Genomic DNA, 23,603 nt, shown 5'->3' with positions numbered 1-23,603 from the left:
TAATATTCAACTTATTTACTCTAGCAGTTGCATTAATCCTCCAGGTAGCGATGACGCATTATATGATTCCCTTCGGCCTAGATTTTAGATAGATTTAGAGACGTCCTGTTACACAATTATGAAACAATTCATATCCTGTAATCACTCTTGCTTACCCGAATAGAAAGGCGAGGTGGATACCCTGAGAAAAAAAACAGAATGTCGGACAGGTCACTCTCATGCCTTTCCATGTCTGATTGAAGAATAAAAAATAATTAAGGGCGGACTCCTCGTTTGCGCCGAGCTGCATTATAATTATTTTGTGTGTCGTTTTGACAGTGCAGCAAGGACGCCGATATAATAGTGCTTTATATACGGAAGACACCAAACATCCGATCACATTATGATATTATATACATGTATATACAGACAACGGGTAAACAAAAATGATGAACTTAGCGCAGAAACTATCATTTTAATGGACTCGGTATACATTGACCAGGTGACAACACCCAAAACCTTCATCATATTGGAGAATGTTCAACCAAACGTCCAAGTAATTCAATTACACCATTATAACTTATCAGTCGTGCATTACTGATAACACCTTCGGCCGGTTGCACGTGTCAGTTGTTTCCATTGCATGATTCGTACATGTAAGATGCGACTGAAATTAGGATCTTGCCCTTCTGAACAACTAGCCGAGACAGAATTTCGGTTGATATATTTTAGCCTAATAATCGGCATTTATAGTGTTCGCCCGTTATCAGTGTAATGTGACAGGGCGGGGGTGTTCTACTGGGTATCTTCGGCAGTATGCTTCAGTGAGGTAGCACTACAAAGTCGACATCAGCTCCGCGCTATCACAAGAGACAAACACAAACCTACCACAGCCTTCTAAAACAAACACACACATTCATGATAAGCATGCGTATGACATGCAGTGGAGGCCTGTCTTAAACAAACACAGCAATTGATAAGAAGGATAAAAATCAAATATAAACAATAAAAAAAACTTAGATACGGACGCTGTCATTTGTTTTATTTACTGAAAAACTTTACTGTTGCCATACACAGGTATACATTCAGAGTTTTAACACAACTTAAGGTAATCAATACGCGTGTACGTTATGATGCTTGAGACAACTTAGTGATCGATATGCCCCGTGCTTTTAAGGGGAAATGTTTTTTTTTTTTATTAAAATGTTAAAACTTTTCTAAGGACAGTATTAGCATACATTAGATATTTTTGAAAGAAATCGCTATATCTTAATTAAAGGCTTTGCATTTTTCATTATGTTTTGATTGATACGAAACAACTCAACGACGCAGAAACCTGATTAAATGATAAATTCACTGTTTCAAGTACATTATTAATCATGCTCAACATGATGCTGTATTTTCGGAGCTTTAATGTGAATATTGACATACGCTTGGCATTATCTCTAGATGAATCTACCGAAATTCAATGTATTTGCATATTTCATGCTGACACGATGATTACGGAATAACATTTAACGTAGCAGAACCTTTATCAAATGATAAATTATTTGTTAGATATATACCACAAATAGAGTTTATTGTCAATACTGCACATCACGAATATGTATTTTAGGAACTTTACACATGAATATTAACACGTGCTGGGCATTGAAGCTACTGAAACTCAAAGCAGATTGATAAATTCTCTCTCTCTCTCTCTCTCTCTCTCTCTCTCTCTCTCTCTCTCTTATATGGGGATAACTGATATGTCAATATCATTTGTATCTTTTGGCTATGATGTGAACGTTAAACCTAGGTAGATTTCAGAAATCTTCGACGATATAGATACATTTTGATTTTACAGATGCTCTTGCTTAATATTTTAAAAAGTTTAATATCAGAACTGTTATATAAAACGTTAAATCTGCAAAACATTATAAAAAAAGATAATCTTGCCAATAGAAAATTAAGGGGTATGAGAAACTAAAAAATGTTAAATGAAAAGGTTTATTGGTATCTCTGACCGGTCATAGCCCCAAACCCAGTACACGGACAAATAATTATTAGGGGTATTAGAGGTGTACATTCCTAAGTTCTTTTGTAAGAAAATTGACATGTAATGTACATGCTGTCTCTTTAAAATCCAGTGTCTATCAAAACGGGACTATGTATAAAAGTTATACACATTCTGTACATTTAAAAGTGAACATAAACTTTTTTAAGGGAGTTAAAAACGAACGTAAACAAATTATTTGCCAAATACTAATTCATATGATCAAATTTCGCAATATTGCAAACAATGAGCTACAAAATGATTTTGAACAAGGTTTGACAGCATATTTCTGTGTCACAGCCTCTAGATATTGACAACCGGAAGTTTACATGCAGTGACCAAAACAGAAATTACCCCGGACTGTTTGCTGGTGTGTAAATTCGCTTACAGGCATGAAAATATATCAAAAGTAGAATTTTCTCTAAAGTTAGATGCCTGCACATTCCATTCATACAAAAGTCTTTCATCTGTTCTTCTGTGAGTCAGTAATTAACTGGAACTCAGTTTAAGAACCACTTACCGATTGCCTGGTACAGCGATGAAAGGCCTAACAGACAAGGTTAAGAACAATAATGTGAGGTTTTCTCGGCGAAATATTGAAGCTTTCAATCTTTATCAATATCTTTTTTTTTAATCATATTTTTTGTAAAAATTGTCTGGAAGCAGAATCCAAGAGAAAAGCGCGAAATAAGTTGATATAATACAATTACAGGCCCTTTAACAACTGTATTATTTCCATTTCGAACCGATTTAAACTCGAAAATGGTATTAATGAACTGGTAGCTTAATTTCTCCCTGTTGGAGACTTTAAAAACACACATATTAGCACCTTTCAATATAAATTGAGCTTAGGACACACCATGCAACTGCTAGCACGTCAGGTATGCATATTGTCTAAAGTGTTGATACCTAGTGGACGACAGAAAAAAAAGTCAAAATCTTAATTTGAAGGTGAAAAGCCCAATGATTGATTTTTATCATATTTTTTTTCAATATTGGGCTAAAAGTTAATTACATGAGTATATACTGAAACAAGATTGTCACTTCACTATTGAAATGGTATGATACATTAACCATATATCGTTAGTAATATATAGGTTCTTCATATATCATGTGTGGATGTTTAATTCTCCCCTTTTAGTGAATAGTAAAACATGTGATGTGTAAATTGAGCAAGGTATTCAAACATAGTTTTGTAGTATTTACATTTTAAATCCAGCTCAAATTTTATCCCATTTTAAAAAACGATATATATGACAGCAGCTACTTTCCAAAAGATACTCTTGGTGTAAAAGCAGCTTATTTTTAACAAGTACGACGAGATCGATATTTGTACAATATAAATACAACGTAAGCCTACCTCTACAGTTAGATGTGTTGGGTTTTAGTGTCGGCTGGTCACCATGCCAAATCAGAGGAAATATATTGAGAACTTTGCCAGATATGCTTTGTTCGTGTTGATGTTCTGTTCTCATTGTAAATGCGATTGTGATAATCTAAAAGATTGTTTCAAAACATCAAAACCTGGAAGGATTAATGGAAATACCATTAAGACAAGGAATGGAACAGGGTACAGAGATTGTTATAACGACTGTGTCCGGCATTCTCCTCGGTGCTATTCCTTTAACTACAACAAGTTCACGGGATACTGCGAACTGACTGATGAAGTACCGTCAGTGACCAATATAGTCCAGGACAATGACTTTATATACAGTCGCATACCAAGCAGTGGGGTAAGTCATACTGTATTGTTGTTGTTATGTATTTTTCATATTTCTAATTCTAGTATAGAAATCTAAGATTCATCTTCATCAAAACTGTAACGGTAATATTATACAATTGTTTCATAGCTAACTGCTCCACAAGAAGCATAGAAAGAATAATTTGATTATCAATCGGTAGACCATTTTTTTAAATGTCTAATTCTTACAATGTACCAAAACATAATCATAATCATATTCTTAAAAAGTACACCTCAGATGCGCTAGTATTGAAACATTAGGGAAAAAACAACGTTTAGCAACCCATAGGTTCAGAGTTCGAATTACCAAGAAGTATCTTTTCATATATTTGATTATGTTTCTTAATACCATTTATTGTTTTCTTCATTCAATTGTGAAGATATTTTTTACATTTAATGCATATCATAAGTATTTATTTTAAGGATAAAAGATAGAAAAGTTTCCCTTGCATAAAAATAAGTAAAATTACAGATTTTCTCCGTATCATTCAAAGTAAAATGTAAATGATAAGTAACATCTGCAACAGACATACATAGAAGGGTAGTATAAAATTCCTATTTACATATTCCGTTGACAACGCACAGCGCATCAATGGACCATGGCGACTGTGGAAATCACTAGGGTCACGTGATATTTTACCTGCATTATTAGACCAGACAATTGCTGCAAGTGGCCTAGGTCAAATTAAGCGGGAAACGACCAAACAAAACCTATCAATTATCAATTATATAGATTATTGGTTAATAATGATTAACGGTTAATCAGATGAAAATGTTCATTTTTTAAAGCATTCACATTGTAATTGATATATATGTAATTAAAAAGGCGGGGGGGGGGGGGGGGGGGGGAAATGAATGTTTTTAGTTTGGGTTGTACTTCATAAGTGTGTTGCTCGTCTGGAGAGACCAGCATTGCTGCCATTTACTTTGAATGGCAGAACAACAAACATTTTTGAAATCTGTATATGGTAGTTGGATATTTGGAACTGTGCAGATGATATAACATACGTATATATGTATCATAAGTCTTTCTTCGTCATTTCTGTACCATGTTATATATCTAGTCAACACAATACATGTTATACAATATGTGTTGTTGATTCGAAATTAAGATTCGAATTTCATGTTGTAATTGTATTTTGCTGAATCTTAAAATATTGAAGCTTGTACTGTTGCACTTCACGGGTAAAACAAGAACGGATATTAGAATGTTGTGAAAAGTCACTTAATTAATGACTCTTTACCTTTTTTAAATGATGACACTGCACGTGCACAATGTTTAATTCATGAATTATAATGTGATGAATATCATACCAATATATTGTCCAATTACGTCTGTTAATATGTGAAAACATATAGGAATTTCTGCAGAATGCTTACCGGGCATTCTAGCGGAACTTTATACCCACGAATTGGATCGGACGGGGCAACCGCGAAATATAAACCCCGTGAAATTAAACAACAATATCTAGACATTTGAAAGGTGGATTCAAGAGCACAACATTACATGAAACAGCAAAGGAATGAATACTTACATATTAACAAAAACGTAATTCAACCCTAAAAAATGAAAAATGAAATGTAACATTTTAATAAAACGGCGCCCTTGGCACAAAGTATTGGCTATTGGGATAATGATACCAAATGTTCCCGAATGATAACCGTGTCATGTCCCGTGGAATACAGATACCGTATGGTGGTGCCATATCCTTAAAATGAGATCAAAGCTGTGTCTATGGTTGCTATACTTCTTGCCAGTAGGATCACCAAAGAAATTGACATCAAAGGTTCGATATGAAAGTGAGCTGTGACTAAAGTGTATATAGGGGAATTGTCAAGACTTTCCCGTTGTTTGGGTAACTAATCTACCAGAGGCTATGACAGACGATGTAAATCAGCAATGGTTATGAAATTATGTTGAGTTAGATAATTATATTGTGTGTTTATAAAAATTATCATTCACAAGCAGACATTTAAATAACTTGTCTATATTAGCTTATTAAACCATACAATACATGAAACAATAATATTAAAGAAATATTTTAAAGGGATATGTCGATTAAAAAAATAATCATTAGATTAAGGGAACTATTTTATGTTTTGAGATGAAGCAATGCAAACTTGGTTAATCATTTTAATTTGGAATAACGAATAACTGTTAAACTTAACTTTGCCATGAGACACGCTTTATAGAATCTCACATTCAAATATCATTCTCAAATTCAACAGTAAATAGAACTAGTAGGACGACACAGTTGAATGACATAGTCTATTACTCATTACTTTCTGTACATTGCTATCTAAATGAATTGGTTTTCAATTGTGTGTTATTTGGGTAATTTATTTGAGAAATAGGAATGAGGCCGACAATAATGAGAGGGAAACTGTGACTTAAATACTTAGGTGATTACTTTTTTCAAAATAGTGTTCTTCTAAAACTTATTATTAGTTACTCTAACACGTTATGTGTTAAGACATGTTATGGATTTCTGAATAAATCAGAAAAACGAAAACAATAGTCAAGATATTACGCTCAGTTGCCTTTTATAGGAATAAGGAAGACATTCCAGTATACAAGAATCACAGAAGAACTATAAATCATCAAGTAAAAAGAAGAGTGCCGGTCATGTAAATTATCGGTCGACTATGATTTGATACTAGACATTAGCATCAAGTTTACAAAGTCACTTGCGAAGTGGGGAATATTGTATTTGTTTGTTTGCTATGTTTATCGCCCTGTAAGCAGGCATGGTAACTTTGAAGTGGGTTTTCCTTGTGGTAGTTGGTGACTACAGCACTGAACACCATACGGAAGGCCGGTCGCAAAGTAACACCGGTAGGGAGCGTCAACCGACGTTTAAACTAACTGGGCTATCGCGGTCCTTAGAATCATTGTGTATCGTTTGCTGTGTCAAAAGTGTTCGATGAGTGCATATGTTGGAGAGACCGTGCATGAAATCAAAGAGCAATTTGAAGAACAGGAGACAGGTATACGGTTACACATGGCCAGTATATCACCATTTAAATAGACGGTCGCAGTTCAGAAAACTCCAAAATATTCTGACTCCTTAAACATTGGCATTATACTATATTGTTAAAAACGATGTAATCAGTATTAACCTGAGTAAGGAAGGAAAATTACGTCATAGCTGGTCTAAAACATATATTATTGTGACTACATTGCTAGCGGTGTCTCGGAATATCTCAAAATGGACATGAAATAACTTTTTTAGTGAATGACTGAGCAAGGGAAAAGAGACGCATATATTTTTCAAAAGCGATAATTTTTTCTGCTAATGGACAGCTATATATTGCTGGCTCGACACATAGCTTCGTTAACTCTGTTTCTCATTTGGTGTCATTGCCCCACTATTTCTAAGAAATTCTGGTATCATTGATGAAATAAAAGACGATTATCTTTTCCAAAAAAACATAGTCTTATGTTTCAAAATCTTCATGTTGAAATAAAGTATTGCTTTTTATCCGTTAAATCGATATGAGATATAAATATATTTTCTTTTACACATCAGTATTTTCTAACATAGGTTGTATAACAGAATTTTAAAAATTCTGTTTCTTTTTCAGTTAACATCAAATGCCTGCATGTCCCAACAATGCTCATTGTCAATGTACGAGATTTGTATGCCTCTATCGAAGGGCGAAAGTACCTGCGTGAAAGGTAATGAATATGTCATTATATTGCCTTAAAGTTGCTACGTCATCGGGTGATCAGGCGAATCTTTACAGACTATTTCAATTTAAATATATTTCATTGCAAATAACAAATGTTTCAAAATAATTGTATTGCCAACATATTTGAAGTCGTCTTCGACAATAACACTGGACAGCCTACGTAATTTTTATTGTAGGATATCATTTGCTTCCTTTTAGATTATGAGTCATTTGAATGTTCATTTACCACGCAGACGGATTAGTGATGTACTTATCACTGTTACATATCTGTAGTTTATCTATTGTCCATTCCATTCCGTACCATCCCGCATCACCACCCAAAATGGGCAAGTGTAAGTAATATATCACTTGTTACCACACTCAACTGCACATTTGATGCCCTCCCATGACCAATCATGACCACATGACCATGAAAGAGGTATAGATGTGCAGTCAACTGTGGTAGCAATTGTTGCAAGAAATGGAGCCAATCAACAATTACCGCATACTTCCCAACTCCCGCAATAGAAAAATGTGGATATTAAATCGCTTGTCTGCCACAGTCCTATGCACACCTAATCCCCTTTCATTGATAATCATGATCATATGAAAGAGGATGGCGTGCACTGACCTGAAACAGAAGAGGGAGATGATAACCGTCAATGATACACGATACAATGTTATTCTAGTTTATTCCGGCGTCGTGCGTCGTGCGTCGTCCGTCGTGCGTCGTAAACAATTTACATTTTCAACTTCTTCTTAAAAACTGCTGAACTAAATTCAATGAAATTTTACAGGAAGCTTCCATGGCTGAGGGTGAACCAAAATTGTGAATTATATGGTCCCCACCCCCCAGGGGCCTGAGGGGCGGGGCCAAAAAGTGTCAAATTGACAAAATTTTCAAAAATCTTCTTCTCTACTCTCAGATATGGTAGAATCGAATACTCTTCATAGATGGAAGGGTCTTAAGGTGCTTTACCAAAATTGTGAATTTCATGACAATGGGGTGTCACGTTTGCCCCTGGGGAGGGGGTAAACTTTACTATAGTTTATATAGGGAAATCACATTTTTGACTATTATTTGTTGGATTTGTATTGGAATTCATTCTAACTTGTATCAAATTATCAGCATGGGATGACACTTTGATGGTATGTACATGTTGGCCCTAGTTGACCCCCAGGGGCTGGTGGGCGGGGCCAAAAAGGGTCAAATTGACTAAAATTTCAAAAATCTTCTTCTCTACTCTCAGATATGGTAGAATCAAATACTCTTCATAGATGGAAGGGTCTTAAGGTGTTTTAACAAAATTGTGAATTTCATGACCCTGGGGTCTCACGTTTGCCCCTGGGGAGGGGGTAAACTTTACTATAGTTTATATAGGGAAATCACATTTTTGACTATTATTTGTTGAATTTGTATTGGAATTCATTCTAACTTGTATCAAATTATCAGCATGGGATGACACTTTGATGGTATGTACATGTTGGCCCTAGTTGACCCCCAGGGGCTGGTGGGCGGGGCCAAAAAGGGTCAAATTGACTAAAATTTCAAAAATCTTCTTCTCTACTCTCAGATATGGTAGAATCAAATACTCTACATAGATGGAAGGGTCTTAAGGTGCTTTACCAAAATTGTGAATTTCATGACCCTGGGGTCTCACGTTTGCCCCTGGGGAGGGGGTAAACTTTACTATAGTTTATATAGGGAAATCACATTTTTGACTATTATTTGTTGGATTTGTATTGGAATTCATTCTAACTTGGTTCAAATTATCAGCATGAGATGGCAGTTTGATGGTATGTACATGTTGGCCCTAGTTGACCCCCAGGGGCTGGTGGGCGGGGCCAAAAAGGGTCAAATTGACAAAAATTTCAAAAATCTTCTTCCCTACTCTCAGATATGTTAGAATCAAATACTCTTCATAGATGGAAGGGTCTTAAGGTGCTTTACCAAAATTGTGAATTTCATGACCGTGGGGTCTCATGTTTGCCCCTGGGGAGGGGGTAAACTTTACTATAGTTTATATAGGGAAATTACATTTTTGACTATTATTTGTTGAATTTTTATTGGAATTCATTCTAACTTCGTTAACATTATCAGCTTGGGATGACATTTTGATGGTATGTACATGTTGGCCCTGACTGACCCCCAGGGGCTGATGGGCGGGGCCAAAAAGGGTCATATTAACAGAAATTTTAAAAATCTTCTTCTTACAGCCCAAATAAGGTAGAATTAAATACTCTTCACAGATCGAAGAGTCTTAAGGTGCTTTACCATAATTGTGAATTTCCTAGCCCTGGGGTCTCGCGTTTGCCCCATGGGAGGGGATAAACTTTACTATAGTTATAGGAAAATCGCATTTTTGACTATCCTTTGTTTTATTTGTTTTGAAATTCATTCTTTCATTTAAATTTACTGAAATATTTCAAAAATCAGGTGACCGTTAATGCCCATGGGCCTCTTGTTTATTTTTTTACTTAATCCTTTCCGGATTAAAGAGTTTGTGTATTGATATCCATGAAATCAGAATTGATTTTGATGGTTCCAATAGAACATTGCCCTAAGCATCATCACCATCTGCCAAAAAACACTTGTGCCCTTTTTGAAGGATACACTCAGACTGGATTATATAGAGGATACACCTATCTGGTCCTGATTAGTACAAATACACATAGTTAAATATAATTTATCTACAATGTAGGGTAGGTTAAAAAAATGTTCTAATATTTGTCTGCTGTGTTCAAGCTGAGAAGCATACAGGAAGAGTTCCCGTCACTTGAAATTGATAACATCATCGCTTTCCTTGGGTGCAATAAATTAATTGTTACTCAAAAATCATGCAATAACCTTTACATGTACTTAGTCAATACAGTGGAAAAGATAAATATCTCAAATTCCTTGTAAAGTCTATAATATCAAGGAGCTGTTTTCTTGTACAAACTTTACAAACCATTTTTTGAAAGATACAAATGAAAAATACTTGAATTCTTCATGGTTAATGAAGCTGAATTCATTATTCTGCACCTTCTCTGGCCTCTGAGCACGTTATTTTCTTATTTTGTTATAATTGTTCAACAGCCACTCCTTAGTTCTCCGAAAACCGGATCCGGATGCCAATCAACAAGTTTCATTCAATAGAATTTTCTCAAACCTCTCGCTATCACGTAGAAAAGGCCCTAAGGTAGAAAATCATTCCATATGAAAATGTCCTTGTGTCCATTTTGATGCATAATAACAGCCTGTGTTGATAGTATTAATATTCATGATATTCGCAAAACATTGCGATGTTTGCAAAACAAATGTACCCAAATCCCAATCCTCATTCCTGATCACACCAGTGTTAATTATGGAGATTACATGCGTTATGGATATACCCAATATAAATCAACTCACCTGTGGGTGAGTACTAATCACCTACACCGGTAAGTTTAATATGAGAAATATGCAATAAGTCAGTTAATGCATGATTTCTCGTCACTCGAGACTTACTACTCGAAAGCCATGTAATAACCTATACGTGTTGCACTTTCTCCCTGACATTCCTGCCTGATTGTTTTACGGTGTTGGAAGAAAATGACAAGATCTAACTATTGTTCCAAGCTGGTTATATATAAAATGTATTTATCGGGCTACATTAATGTATATTATCAATAAATTGATTTCAACATATGTTTTAGTAACTTGCTTTCCATTGTTTCTCTTGCATGATTAAAACATGAAGAATTCGAAACAGTTGTTATTCATACTGATTTATTTATTGAAGAAAACCACTGTATATACATAATAATGTATGTTAAATATCGCGGGGTTAATATTTCGCATTTGTCTCAGTCGGACTTACTCGCTTGCATTGTATATCGTGCAACCACGCCTTGGAAACACTCCACAGTAAAAACTTTTAACAAATCTGACATCCAATGCCTGAATCAAATACAGGAACACTATATGCAGTTTTTAGTTAACCCAATGACATAAATGATATTACTTTGTGAAATACTTTATTTGTTCCTTGCCAATTTACTTTTTCAGAATGTGGAATCGTTCCGCCACCTGCAAACGGAGAAGTTATGTACAGTTTTGAGTTTTCTGTAGCTGGTTCTCAAACCCCTGTCACCTGTAACAGTGGCTACCATATGCTGGTAACAATGACATGTTTAACATCGGGAGTGTGGACGCAATATAACTGTGGTAAGCAGGGTTTCGCTTCATTTGAATTTTTAGTTCTGTTGTTTTCGGTTAAAAACACAATGTATATAAGATTTTCTCTTTTTTTTTCAATAATTTTATAATTCCTGTTCTCCCTATAGTTCGGGGGTAGGTAATAAAGGCGTTATGTAAGTCAGAGGCGACTAATGTGGGACTCGCTTTCGTGCCTTCTACTTGAGGCTGGGGGACCAACTTGAATAAAATTGCTGCATTTATTACAACAATGAAAATGACTTTTTCTAGGAATTTTCAAAGTTATTATTTTTTTTAAATATCATGCCCCTGGTTAAAAAACGTATTTCTTGTCTGAGGTTCCAACCAAGCGAAGGTTGTTACGCGTTCCCTCCCCTGATCTATAAATAACCTAACCATACAACACTCTACTTGACGTAACATTATTCATGGACTGATGAATGTATGTGAATGTACCTTGTTCAAATGAAGTGAACGGCGAAATATGATATGTCGGAGACTAAGAAAACAACAAAATAGACACATAATTCTTAAAAAGAGTACCATCTTAATGGTTTAGAATCATTGATTTGAGATACAGTACGAGGAGGGTGATTTGGTACCCAAACGCTCACAGCGCGTTTGCGCCCGTCGAGCGATGGGGATTAAAACCCCGCTGCAATCCCGCCGTAATCCCGCGCAAGCGATGTCGCTGCGATCCCGCTCACGCAGCGATTCCGCTCTGACAAGGCAGCAACCCCGCTCAGTCAGCGATTCAGCTCCGGAAGGCCTGCAAACCCGCTCAGCCAGCGATCCCGCTCCGGCGGGCCAGCAAACCCGCTCAGCCAGCGATCCCGCTCCGGTGGGCCAGCAAACCCGCTCTGCCAGCGATCCCGCTCCCGTAACATGGACACAAGAAATCCTGCAATCTTTTTTTTTTTTAATATAACGATGAATAAGAAGGAACTCATATTTATTTCATCAGAAACGTTCGCAGAATGTAATGTAACGTTTACAAAATGTTTTTCGTATTCACTTGCTTGAGTTGTTTTCTGCTTGTGTAAGTATCAAATCAAGAGTTATTTGGTAGCGTAAGTAATGAAGTTTAGTTTAACAAAAATACATTTTATGGATCTTAAAGTATAATCATAGAAAAAGGTTAAACACAAAGTTATTTTTTAAACAACATCTTGTATCTAAAAATGTTCATACGGAGAGTAGCGTAGTGCAAAATGCAAATGTACATCTGGTTTTAATTAGATTGAGTATTCTGATATATTTCTAAGTTGTTTTGTCTTTTTGGTGTACATACATACATGTACATGTTAGCTGGATCGTATGAAAGAGGAACATGACGCAATTTGGCCTGTTTCCACCTAAAGGTGACCATTTTCAAATAAAAAGTAGTTCTCAGATTTGATATTCGCTGGTGTCAATAACAAGGGGGAAGACGTAGTTGATGAAATATTTAAGTTTGGATGTCAATTAGACTAACTACATGAATAATAGAAAACAAAACCATCAGTTTATGCAGCATACGGAAGATTAAGAGATCAAACCACCAACATTTATCTATTTTGCATACATATGTACATATCTACAAGTTGCGAAGCTTACAACGATGACAACTGAGCAAAATATGAGTGTGACCCGTGACGTCAAACAGCATGTTCTGTTATAGGATATTACGGTTATTTTTGACATTACGTTATCGGTAAATGTTTTTAATTTCACATTACAGTAGATTTGGTAATCTTCGCGATGGATTTAATTTCCGTATATCCACGGCGTTTTAACATAACGCGAAGAAAAGCAATGTTGAGAAGGCGTGTTTGCATGGAATTTATTAACTGCGAACTTCTCCGACTGGAGCAACCGCGAAATATTAGCTTAACAACTAGACATTATTGAACGGTTAGAAATCTATCTATATGATTCATGTTTTAATTATATTTGATCAAGTAAATACCATAGACCTTTAACATACACATTATAGTCGTTGGAATTCGAGTTCTATAAGTAATATGAATTATGTTTGTCTTTCTTGTTTTATTTCTACCATTATGATTTTGCATTGGGTCGTAAAATAAAATATGCCCAAAATGAAGTCATAAAATCCGATGAAGAATGTATCCTCATATTATAATCTACGTATACCGTCGTATAGAAATCAAATACACACATTTTATATTAAATTCAGAGGGAAAATAAATCAATACATAGATGGAAAAAAAAATCGAAGAAATTCAAAACCCATCGTAAAAATCTGTACAGTACATGTGTTTGTAACACATACTTTATCGGTATAAAACACAAGTTTTCGGATTATATTCCTGTTGGGCGTTTACAATAAACCATAGGCTACATGTCAACCTGAGCTCCTAAGAAGATTCATCTATTAGGCTCGTCTTCGATGGGTGGGATTGAGAGCTCTCCACAAAGGAGGATGACAAGTCATATCACACGTATGATGTCGTGGATGTGATTTTTGGTTTTTCTGGGATAAAAGAGTTCTGTATTGATCCAGCTGAGAGGGTTCGTGACGTTTTGATGTTATTGTCCCCGTCATACACCTGGCAGGGATAATGCTAATGTTTGTGTTGATTCTTACAACAGAAGACAATCGATAATCTGAAATAAAGATTTAACAAAATATAACTTTGAAAAAAAAAGCAAGAAAAAAAAAGTAAAAAAACAAACAAAAAAGATTAACTAACTATTCAAAACGTGCCTCCATCACATAAAAATAAATTCAATAGCCCTTTGATATTTTGAAATGCACACGACTGATGTTTTTGTCAGATAAGTATCCAGTTTCACATCACTACAAACGTAAGAAATGAATATATTTCTTGATAATCGAGATATAAAAACATGTTCAATACATATATATGAGACCATACGCCACATCAAAGTGATGGACTTCTATACTGATACACACAGATATATCTATCCAAATGACACACGACCTTGTATGCAATATGCGCGACAGACAGCAGGTCAATGAGCATAGCTTAGCCGAGATATTTCAGACCACCAAAGAACTAATTTCATTGATTTTGCATATATGTCACATGACAGGTTTTTTGTATTGTAACAGAGCGCATGATTAATCAAATTTAAATCACTGCTTCCGCTAGGGATCGAACCCGGGACCTCTGGCTTACTAGTCTTACGCTTAACCGATCGAGCTAAAGAGAAGATCTCTCTAGCCGAGCGGTATATTGCGACTAGTATTTACCAGCTAGGGTTACATAACTTTGATTTTTATATCGAACATGATTTATTACGGATAATGTTGTTATTATGATTAGTATTGTGTGTATATATATGTAAATTGTATATGCACGTTTGGGTAAAATATCAAAGTTCGTCCTTATTAAAGTAATATGAAGATCAATCAATAAGTGTATCACGATATTGATTTATATAGGCTATGCCTGATGTCCAATCCTATTGACTTAACATCTCGTCAATAAGATGTGTTGAAATTAAAAATATGGATACTGAGTGTTCTATTTAACTTACGAAACCTGACATAAATAGTTACCCTGATTTTTTATTTAAACATATTTTTATTGTAACTTATATGTATATAAGGGATTGGGCAAAACCACCTTTCCCGACACAAGTATACATGAAAAAAATACAGCAAGATGGCATAATATAATATTTTAATATAATATTATTTTTTAACATGTTTACAAATTGGTTTAGCGGGAGAGAGAGAGGAGAGGGGGGGGGGGGGGGATATATATATATAAAGATATAGTGAATGTAATTGCTCTTATTTCAATGCATGTGTATATCTTGATATGTTGCAACCATTAAACCAATACGTACATATTATAAATGTATAACTTTCAACAATACAAATTACGTACCTAATTTAAATCTGATATATATATATGATTTAAGAATGATTAATACAACTATCATCGCATACGGATTTAACGGGTTTTACTTCCGCTATTACGGCCTCAAAAGGAAAACGGCAGGTGCCTTATTCTAAAAGACCTAAATGTAAGAGGTGAGATACAGGTAGACTAGTAAACATGGAGCATAGGCTAAATCCTTATGTAACAACATTCTGCCCGCAGGTAAAAAAAAAGCCGTAGGGGTCCGATGGGGTCACTGCGATACAGGTATACTCGCTATTGTAATCAAAATCTGTGATTGGCAGATGTTAACAGCAGGTGAAAACATTTCTATAACGTTAACTATACTGTACACGATCGGTATTTGTCCTGTGTATAGAGGATTTATCTATATCACATTGATTAACTCCAATCATGATTTGTAAATGACGCGATTTTAACCACGTGGTCTCCATACACACAGTTTTATTTGGATACTATAACACATGGAAATGTGTTACATGAGGAACATTAACATTGTATCACACGTACATATATATGAATAAACAATCCAGGTACAAAAACATAATATTCATAGGATTATATTACATACACGTAATCAAAGAAGAGATTTTTTTAGAAAAAAAAGACAAATCATTTAGAACTTCGTTTATAATTATGACCTTTTAACAGACCTTTTAGTTTAGTTTTATTTGGATTTGAGCGGTAATAATTTAGAATATGTAATTTCTTTGCAAATTTTCAATGATTGCGTTTTTACAGGAAAACAGATAATGATACTCATCTCCTACATTCTCTGAAGACAAGGTTCATATCTTCTCCTGAAACTCTTTGTTACCTACCAGTTTCAACGGAAAATTTCAATTACATGTACGTACACTGTGTATCTAATACAATTACAGTTAATCTAATCTCAGGCTTCATCGGACATAAAATGGACTGGTCAATAGCTCGGTGAAGGACGAAATACTTCACATGGTTTTGGTGTTAGCAGAGACATATATACAGATATATGTCTCTGGTGTTAGGTCTTGATAATAATGGTGACTTTCGCATAGTCAGTACGTATTTTTTTTTTTTTTTTTTTACTTCCGAAATAAAAAGGACAGGAAATATTCCCATGTTGTCGTTATAATTGATTAAAATATGTTTAGAATGTGTTTTTGTTGACGTTTTTATCACATACACATGACAGATGACACAAATGTATTGTTTTTCTCACAATAAAGAAAGAATATTGGACTACACACACAATCATTTTGTGGTCTATATAGTTTAAACTGTATTTTATTTGACAATTTCCATTTAATAGTATATATACAACAAAAGATATACATACATACAATGTACGTATATACTATAATGCTCTGTCTTGTAATCAAAGACCGTACTACATGTATTTCTTTGCTGGCAAAAAGAGATCGGGAAGGCAATCGATTATCCTTTACAAAAGTGTTCGATATCTCACATAATAATTTTGTACCAGGTTGCTAAAATGGTAACAATTTTTTCAATTCTTTCAATTCTTTATTAGTCTTGCGAGTATACATCTCATCAACATCATACGATTACAAAAAATATAATTCAAGTCAGCTCGAGTAGAGCAATGCACTTGTGACGATTTTTTTTCTGATAAGAAAGTAATTAAATGATTAGCTACTATAGTTGGGAAACTATTAGCACTGATTTCGATATCTACCGGTAATATATATGTAAGTGTATGTCCGTGATATTAGCCATGCAAGAGATGTCCCCGATGGACACATAAATAATGATAGTAATAAAAACACAATATCTTTAGGCCGTAGATTTAAAACTACGAAATGTTCAAATAATTGTAAAGTTTATGAAACTTACTACAGAAATTCAAAGATAATTTTCTCAAACAGACATGTTGCTAGCTAAATACTTCAAATGTCTACGTAAAAATAAGTCGATATCAAAATAACGAGCCCCTTATGTGGCCTCTCCGAGGTCATGCACAAAACGCCATCTATACAAAGGTCAGCTAAATCAGAATTGTAATAATGCTGCCGTGGACACGTGGCTCATTGTCCACTATTAAAATGGTTACCGGATTGAGCACATTTCCGTGTTCCCCATATCCCACTCGAGGTGCACAAAAATTCTGACCAAGATCCGACCGTCCTAAGTACTCTAGAAATGATGACAAAACCGCCTTTTGACCCGTCCCCATTCCGTAAGAATGAAATAATGCTACTGCGGACACTTGGTTCATTGTCCACCATTAACCGGAATGATTACCTTTCCGTTTCCCCAAAGAAGGCGGTCACCAGTTAGCAGTCACAGGATACATTTACAATGTATTGACTCAGCTCCTAACACTAAATGACGACTATATCCAGTATTACTGGATTTATGACTCGTGAGTGTTCTTGCACATGCATGAAAATAGTCTATTTGAACTTTAATAACTACAATATTTCCCTACAAATAGTTTTTATCAAAATGGGCTGACATCAAGTACACTGTCATATTGTACATCATTGCAGATATTATTCAACTTATAACAACGATTTCATGAGCAATACATTACACATATGAATTTGTATCTCATAGTTGAGGTACATCATCCAATATTTACGATGGACGATACAACTGAAAACATATACATGGTAATTAAAGTATAATTAATCGACACCAGGCTGTTGAAAGTCTACCGTCATTACTGATTGAGCGGGTCCTATTCAATTCCGCTCGAGCGGGTCCGCTACAAGTCCGCTCGAGCGGGCCCGCTACAAGCCCGCCCGGCGAGCGGGTCCGCTACACGTCCACTCAAGCCCGTGCCCGAACCCGCTCAAGCCCGCGCCCGAACCTGCTGCCAATCCGCTCGAAGCCCGCTCAAAACCCGCGGCAATCCCGCTGCAAACCCGCGCAAATTCTGAGCGGAGGGCTGCGCGGGTCAACGCTCTGCGAGCGTTTGAGTACCAAATCACCCTCCTCGTACTGTATATATCGTGTTTCTTCGAGTGTCTTCTTAATCGTTGAACAAAAGATGGGACATACATATCTTATTTTTTTTTTTACTTTTTTTATTTTTTTTTTTTTTACATGTGAAATATTTATCAATTCAATTATCCGTTTTATTTATCTATTTATTTATAAAACCGCAAATGTGTGTTTCAGTGCCGAATGTGTGTACGTTTGAGACACAATGCGAGGCACTAGTGAAGGATATTACAGCCAACAGATTTTTTGAGTTGAGTTCAGGCAGTACACCCTCAGAAGAAACAGGTTGCAAGGAGGATCACACAACAGGTTTGATTAGATATATTTCTATATCGTTGGTTTCATATCAATTTTGTAACAAGCAGTGTATACGCTGTCAGTGGTGTACACATCGAAATTTAACGCCGGATTGCCGGACTCATGTCTGTGACGTCACTGAAGGGTCGGTCTACTATAAACAGTTTTTTGTCTGTGTGTGTGTGTGTGACGGTTGTGATTTTTCAGTTGAAATGAAAAACAGATTTTAATACATTCATGTAGTTTTTTGTTGTTATTTTTGTTTATACTAAAATGTTAAAGTGTTCATTGTTACTGCTGTTAGCATTATTATAAATATTAATTAGATTTAAAGAATCATTGTTGACGAAACACGTCCAGTGTGGCAAGGGGGCTAGCTCTAACAAATGGGGGTTCGTTGAAATTGCTTACTGAGCAAATGAAAGTGATGTTAGCTCGTCGAAAGGACGTTACGGTGGTAGGCATTTAAACAAGATATCAAACAATAAAAACAAATATACAAATACTGGTAGATGCTCATTAGACAATGTGCGACTTGATAAACGATGCAAATGCAACGAAGATGACCGATCATTAAAACCAACTTGCATGTCTTGGAAAATCCGGGTCTTTGACTCGGAAACCCATTGTCCAATGGTCAGGAATTTTCTCGGATGACATGGTTGGACCATTGTCGTACCCCTCGAAAAAAAGTAACCAGAAACACTGAATATGCCTACATAAACCGTGAATGTGCATACATAAAATACCTATACTTGAATATCATAAAGCACATGGTTTTATTCATCTATAAATCAATTAGGTACAAAAAGTACCGCTCGTCCTGCTTGGCAGCTAGAAAAAACACGTTAGAGCCCTTCACGGCTATCACTGGTCCCCAGCACACGTGATTATACAACCGCTCGTGCGGTGAGCACGCGCTAGACAAATTATAACACTATATTCCTCTTATTATATATTTGAGGCCTGATGCAGACAATAACTCCACAAATCATATAAATTACAAGGGCGTGACCAGGCCGCGGACTTAATTTATTCCAACACGTACTTATATACAGACAATTACACACCTCTCTTACAATCCCTCACAAATAAACGACAACCTTCACTAGGATTATGTATCTTTCCTTCACTATACCACACTGTTCAACGTCTTCGATCTGAATGAACGCGCCCCTATCGGCACGCATTCGACATAGAAGAAAAATAAGCTCATGCTTTTTCTTTTCCTCAAACGAATCTAAGAAAGAATTAACGATGATTCGTGTATTGTTGCAGGATATACAACGAGGACGAGGATATTTTGCAATTAAATTAATAACGAAGGTCCGAGTTGTATATCCTGCAACAATACACGAGTCAAAGTTGATTATTTATATTCTACCATGTACTGTTTAGTTCTGAGATCGACCTCTTTCTAATAGAAAACAGCAAAGAAACCTCGAGAAAACCTTATAATTTATTTCTTGAGTATTGCATTATTTGTTGATGAAATATATACAGGCAATACAGTACTACGATAAGAGCATCTATCATATGGCATTGATTTTGAAAATTAAAAAAAAAAAAGGATAAAAAAGGGGGGGCCTCCGTAGGATTCGAACTCGCGTCTTGATAAAAATTTATTGAAAGACTAACCCATAAGCCCACTCGGCTATAGTAACCTTTTATAAAACGGGTGAATAATAGATATATAAAATTGTAACAGCCGTGACTCACGACCGTGTATTATTGGCACGAGCGTGGGTTATTGGAAAATAATACATGGTTTTAAACCAATCAAAACTGGCGTTACATAGCAAACATGGTAGAATTAATAATAACATCTGATTCTCCACTCTTTGCCGGGTCTGCTCTCCGTTCACAAAGCTCTTCTGTGTAGCGTACACATGGAAGGTCACAAACTGATCATGAGGAGTTTACCCGTCTATGATGTGTGTAAATTACATCTGAGGAGTTTACCCGTCTATGATGTGTGTAAATTACATCTGAGGAGTTTACCCGTCTATGATGTGTGTAAATTACATCTGAGGAGTTTACCCGTCTATGATGTGTGTAAATTACATCTGAGGAGTTTACCCGTCTATGATGTGTGTAAATTACATCAAAGCACATTACATTGTCAAGTGTTTAAAAAAAAAGTGACTCAGAAGAGCATTGGAAAAGCTACGGGTTTGTGGTTTAGTGAAGGAAGATAACAAATTCTAGTATTTAAAAGATTGCTGTATTTGTTTGGGGTAAAGAGTGATGTGTATTGTCACTCAGATTTTAACGCAATGGTTTATACATTCCCCAGGTTCCGGCTCCTATTACTATTTTGAAGCATCCCTACCAACTCGAACCGGCGACCTTGCGAGAATGAAGAGTAGCTTCCCTGTTCCAGCCGGGCATCAAGTCTGTGTACGTCTATGGTACCACATGAGGGGAGATGAGATGGGAAGTTTACGGATCAAAACAGCGGTAAGAACAGAAAAAAGTTTTGTAAAAATAGTCTTCATTCTAGAGAGAGTTGATAAATGATAACTTCCCAAAAACGTCCGCCTTGATATTTGATGATATGGATTTATAAGCATTAATTGTTGGGACACTGACATTATTTCTTGTTTGTTGACGTTGGCTTGTTACTTTTTTACGAATGAATAAACTCTAGTTGTAAACGTGCATTCATTCTGTTTGCGATTCGGTTTTTCTTTCATAGCATGAAACTAAAAAATATTCCTATCAATGTTTAATTTTTTTCATACCAAATGCTCCAATCTCATTAGTCATTTTTCATGAAAAGGAGTGGGGGGGGGGGGGGGGGGGTGGTCACATCTACTTAATAATTGGAATAGCCAATGGCAACGCGCCACCTAGTGGAACTAATTTTTGTCCATAAGTAATATTGTTTACACATGCTCGCATTTATGGCTTAATGTCCTTCAATGTCGTGAAAAGGTAAACTACAACAGTGTAAAATATTTAAATACTATTCACTGAAAAAAAAAAGAAAAAATAAACAATGATCCTAGTGACGGGTTTGTCATGATAAAATCAATTATATATTTTCTCACATGTTGGACTGCGAAACAGTTTAGCATGAATCTAACGCGCATTTATTCGGTTTGAAAGTCCTTTTTTCATACCAGCATAAATAACTTAAATAGATGCATTTTTATATATCCTAGGTGCCGTTTAATGCATTTTGTAGTTACAGGCAGCACATAATCTGCCAGCAGTTTATTGTCTCTTATTGTTGCGAATTGATTGTTATTTCGTCAAGAACTCTTAAACAGTCTCCAATTCTCTCTTTGGAGGCAAAAATAACTGTCGACATGTTTATATTTTTCAGAACTCCGCTGGAATATTCACTAGCAAACAGCCCATAGCGAGTGGTGAACAAGGACCGAACTGGATAGAAACAAGAAAAACAGTTTCTGCGCAAAGTGAAGAGTTCTGGATCGTTATAGAAGGAGAGAGAGGTCTCGGTTCAAAATCAGATATATGTATTGATGACGTTGAAATATATGGATGCTGAAGATTTTAAAAGGACCTGTTACAGGTTGCATTGATTTTGCCCACGAACCAATATAATAATTACGGGGTGATATTTGTAGAACTATATGTGACAACCCATACATATTTCAGATATTTAAAAAAAATCAAAAGGTCCCAGGGGCATGTTTTATGACAATTTTAATATCACCCTACATAGGAGTGTAACAGGGTTCCATATTTAGTCAAAATAACACACATCTAACTTCTTTTGCTTCAAAAAGTTATCATTTTCTTTAGAGTGATATTTATTGCAAATCATAGATGCATTTATGCAACAAAAATATCTATTAAAAAATTACACAATCTTAAACCCCCAAAATACCTATTTTTAAGGCAGTTTTTAGCCATGTTCACTTTTTACGGAGTTGGTACAACTACTTCCGGTTTCTGTACACCCAAAATATTTGGCAATTATTTGGAACATCATGTTAGATATCTGTGGTGAAAATTTTAGAAAAATTGAAAACCGGTAAAGTTGTCATATCTACAACAATCTGCAGGGAGGTACTTTTCAAAATAACCCTGCAGGTTGGGCATAAGAATTGTACCTGTTGCCCCCATTGCATGATCGTAAGAGGCGATTAAATTAGAGATCTTATCTTTTCTCTTCTTTCTTAGCAACTTTCTTCTTCCTAATGTCTCCCTTGACAATGCCTCACTTTTGGCCTTTAGTTGAGCTTTCACCCCTGAGAAGAAGGCTTTGGGCTCTGTCCCCTGGCCGAGTCATTAAAAATGGTAGTTGCTACTCCTGCTTAGCACTCGGCATATTAGGAGTGGGAGGACTGGTTCGCCAGCTGTCAGTATAATGTGACCGGGTGGGGTGTCCTGCTGGGTGTCTTCGGCAGTTGCATCAGTGAGGTAGCACTATGAATCGGCAAAAGTTGTGGCCTATCACAAGGAGACATAACACAGACATACCGCAGCCTCCTAAGATACACACACGCACTCACCACACGCATGCTCTGAACATCTCCATTTAACATTTAACCAGTACTTGCTTTACTTAAGCCGTGGCACATAATTAAACACTTATTCAATAAGAAACTACTTTACTACTGTACTTGAACTGGAAGCATTTGCTGAACAGAAAAAAATATATTTCCTTTGTTACATAATTTTGACCTTATTTTCATCTATTCATAAATGCCACCACACATTTTCTGACCTGAACTCTGGATTCGTAAAGAAGGTGAGAAGTTCCGAATACTCTGACAAATTGTAATTATTATATTTATTATTTATTTTATTAGTATTATTTTATGTTGTTATTTGTTGTTTATGCTTCATGCTATGTTTGCTTCTTGTTCTAGTTGTAATATTGTCTTATTCTTCTTC

The 23,603-nt window shown here is 35.7% G+C and overlaps 1 protein-coding gene across 1 annotated transcript; it reads left to right on the top strand.

The window, feature by feature from the left end:
- The first annotated feature begins 7,351 nt into the window (after nucleotides 1-7,351).
- On the top strand, nucleotides 7,352-22,871 carry LOC117318201 (MAM and LDL-receptor class A domain-containing protein 1-like). Its single transcript, XM_033873233.1, has 5 exons — nucleotides 7,352-7,434; nucleotides 11,458-11,616; nucleotides 18,612-18,743; nucleotides 21,028-21,191; nucleotides 22,063-22,871. Exons 1-5 carry the CDS (start codon nucleotides 7,359-7,361, stop codon nucleotides 22,246-22,248), a joined length of 717 nt encoding a protein of 238 aa, XP_033729124.1. The 5' UTR covers nucleotides 7,352-7,358; the 3' UTR covers nucleotides 22,249-22,871.
- The last annotated feature ends 732 nt before the right edge of the window (nucleotides 22,872-23,603 follow it).

Source organism: Pecten maximus, chromosome 19 (genome assembly GCF_902652985.1).
Source record: "Pecten maximus chromosome 19, xPecMax1.1, whole genome shotgun sequence".
NCBI lineage: Eukaryota > Metazoa > Mollusca > Bivalvia > Pectinida > Pectinidae > Pecten > Pecten maximus.
Note: the sequence above shows the minus strand (reverse complement) of the source record. Positions and strands in the feature narration are given on the sequence as shown.

What these genes read in the sequence shown, in the direction of transcription:
- LOC117318201 (XM_033873233.1), top strand. Translation starts at nt 7,359, where the DNA reads ATGTCCCAACAATGCTCATTGTCAATGTACGAGATTTGTATGCCTCTA. An exon ending in CGAAAGTACCTGCGTGAAAG is followed by an intron (nt 7,435 to 11,457) that starts GTAATGAATATG and finishes TTACTTTTTCAG; the next exon opens with AATGTGGAATCGTTCCGCCA. An exon ending in GTGGACGCAATATAACTGTG is followed by an intron (nt 11,617 to 18,611) that starts GTAAGCAGGGTT and finishes TGTGTGTTTCAG; the next exon opens with TGCCGAATGTGTGTACGTTT.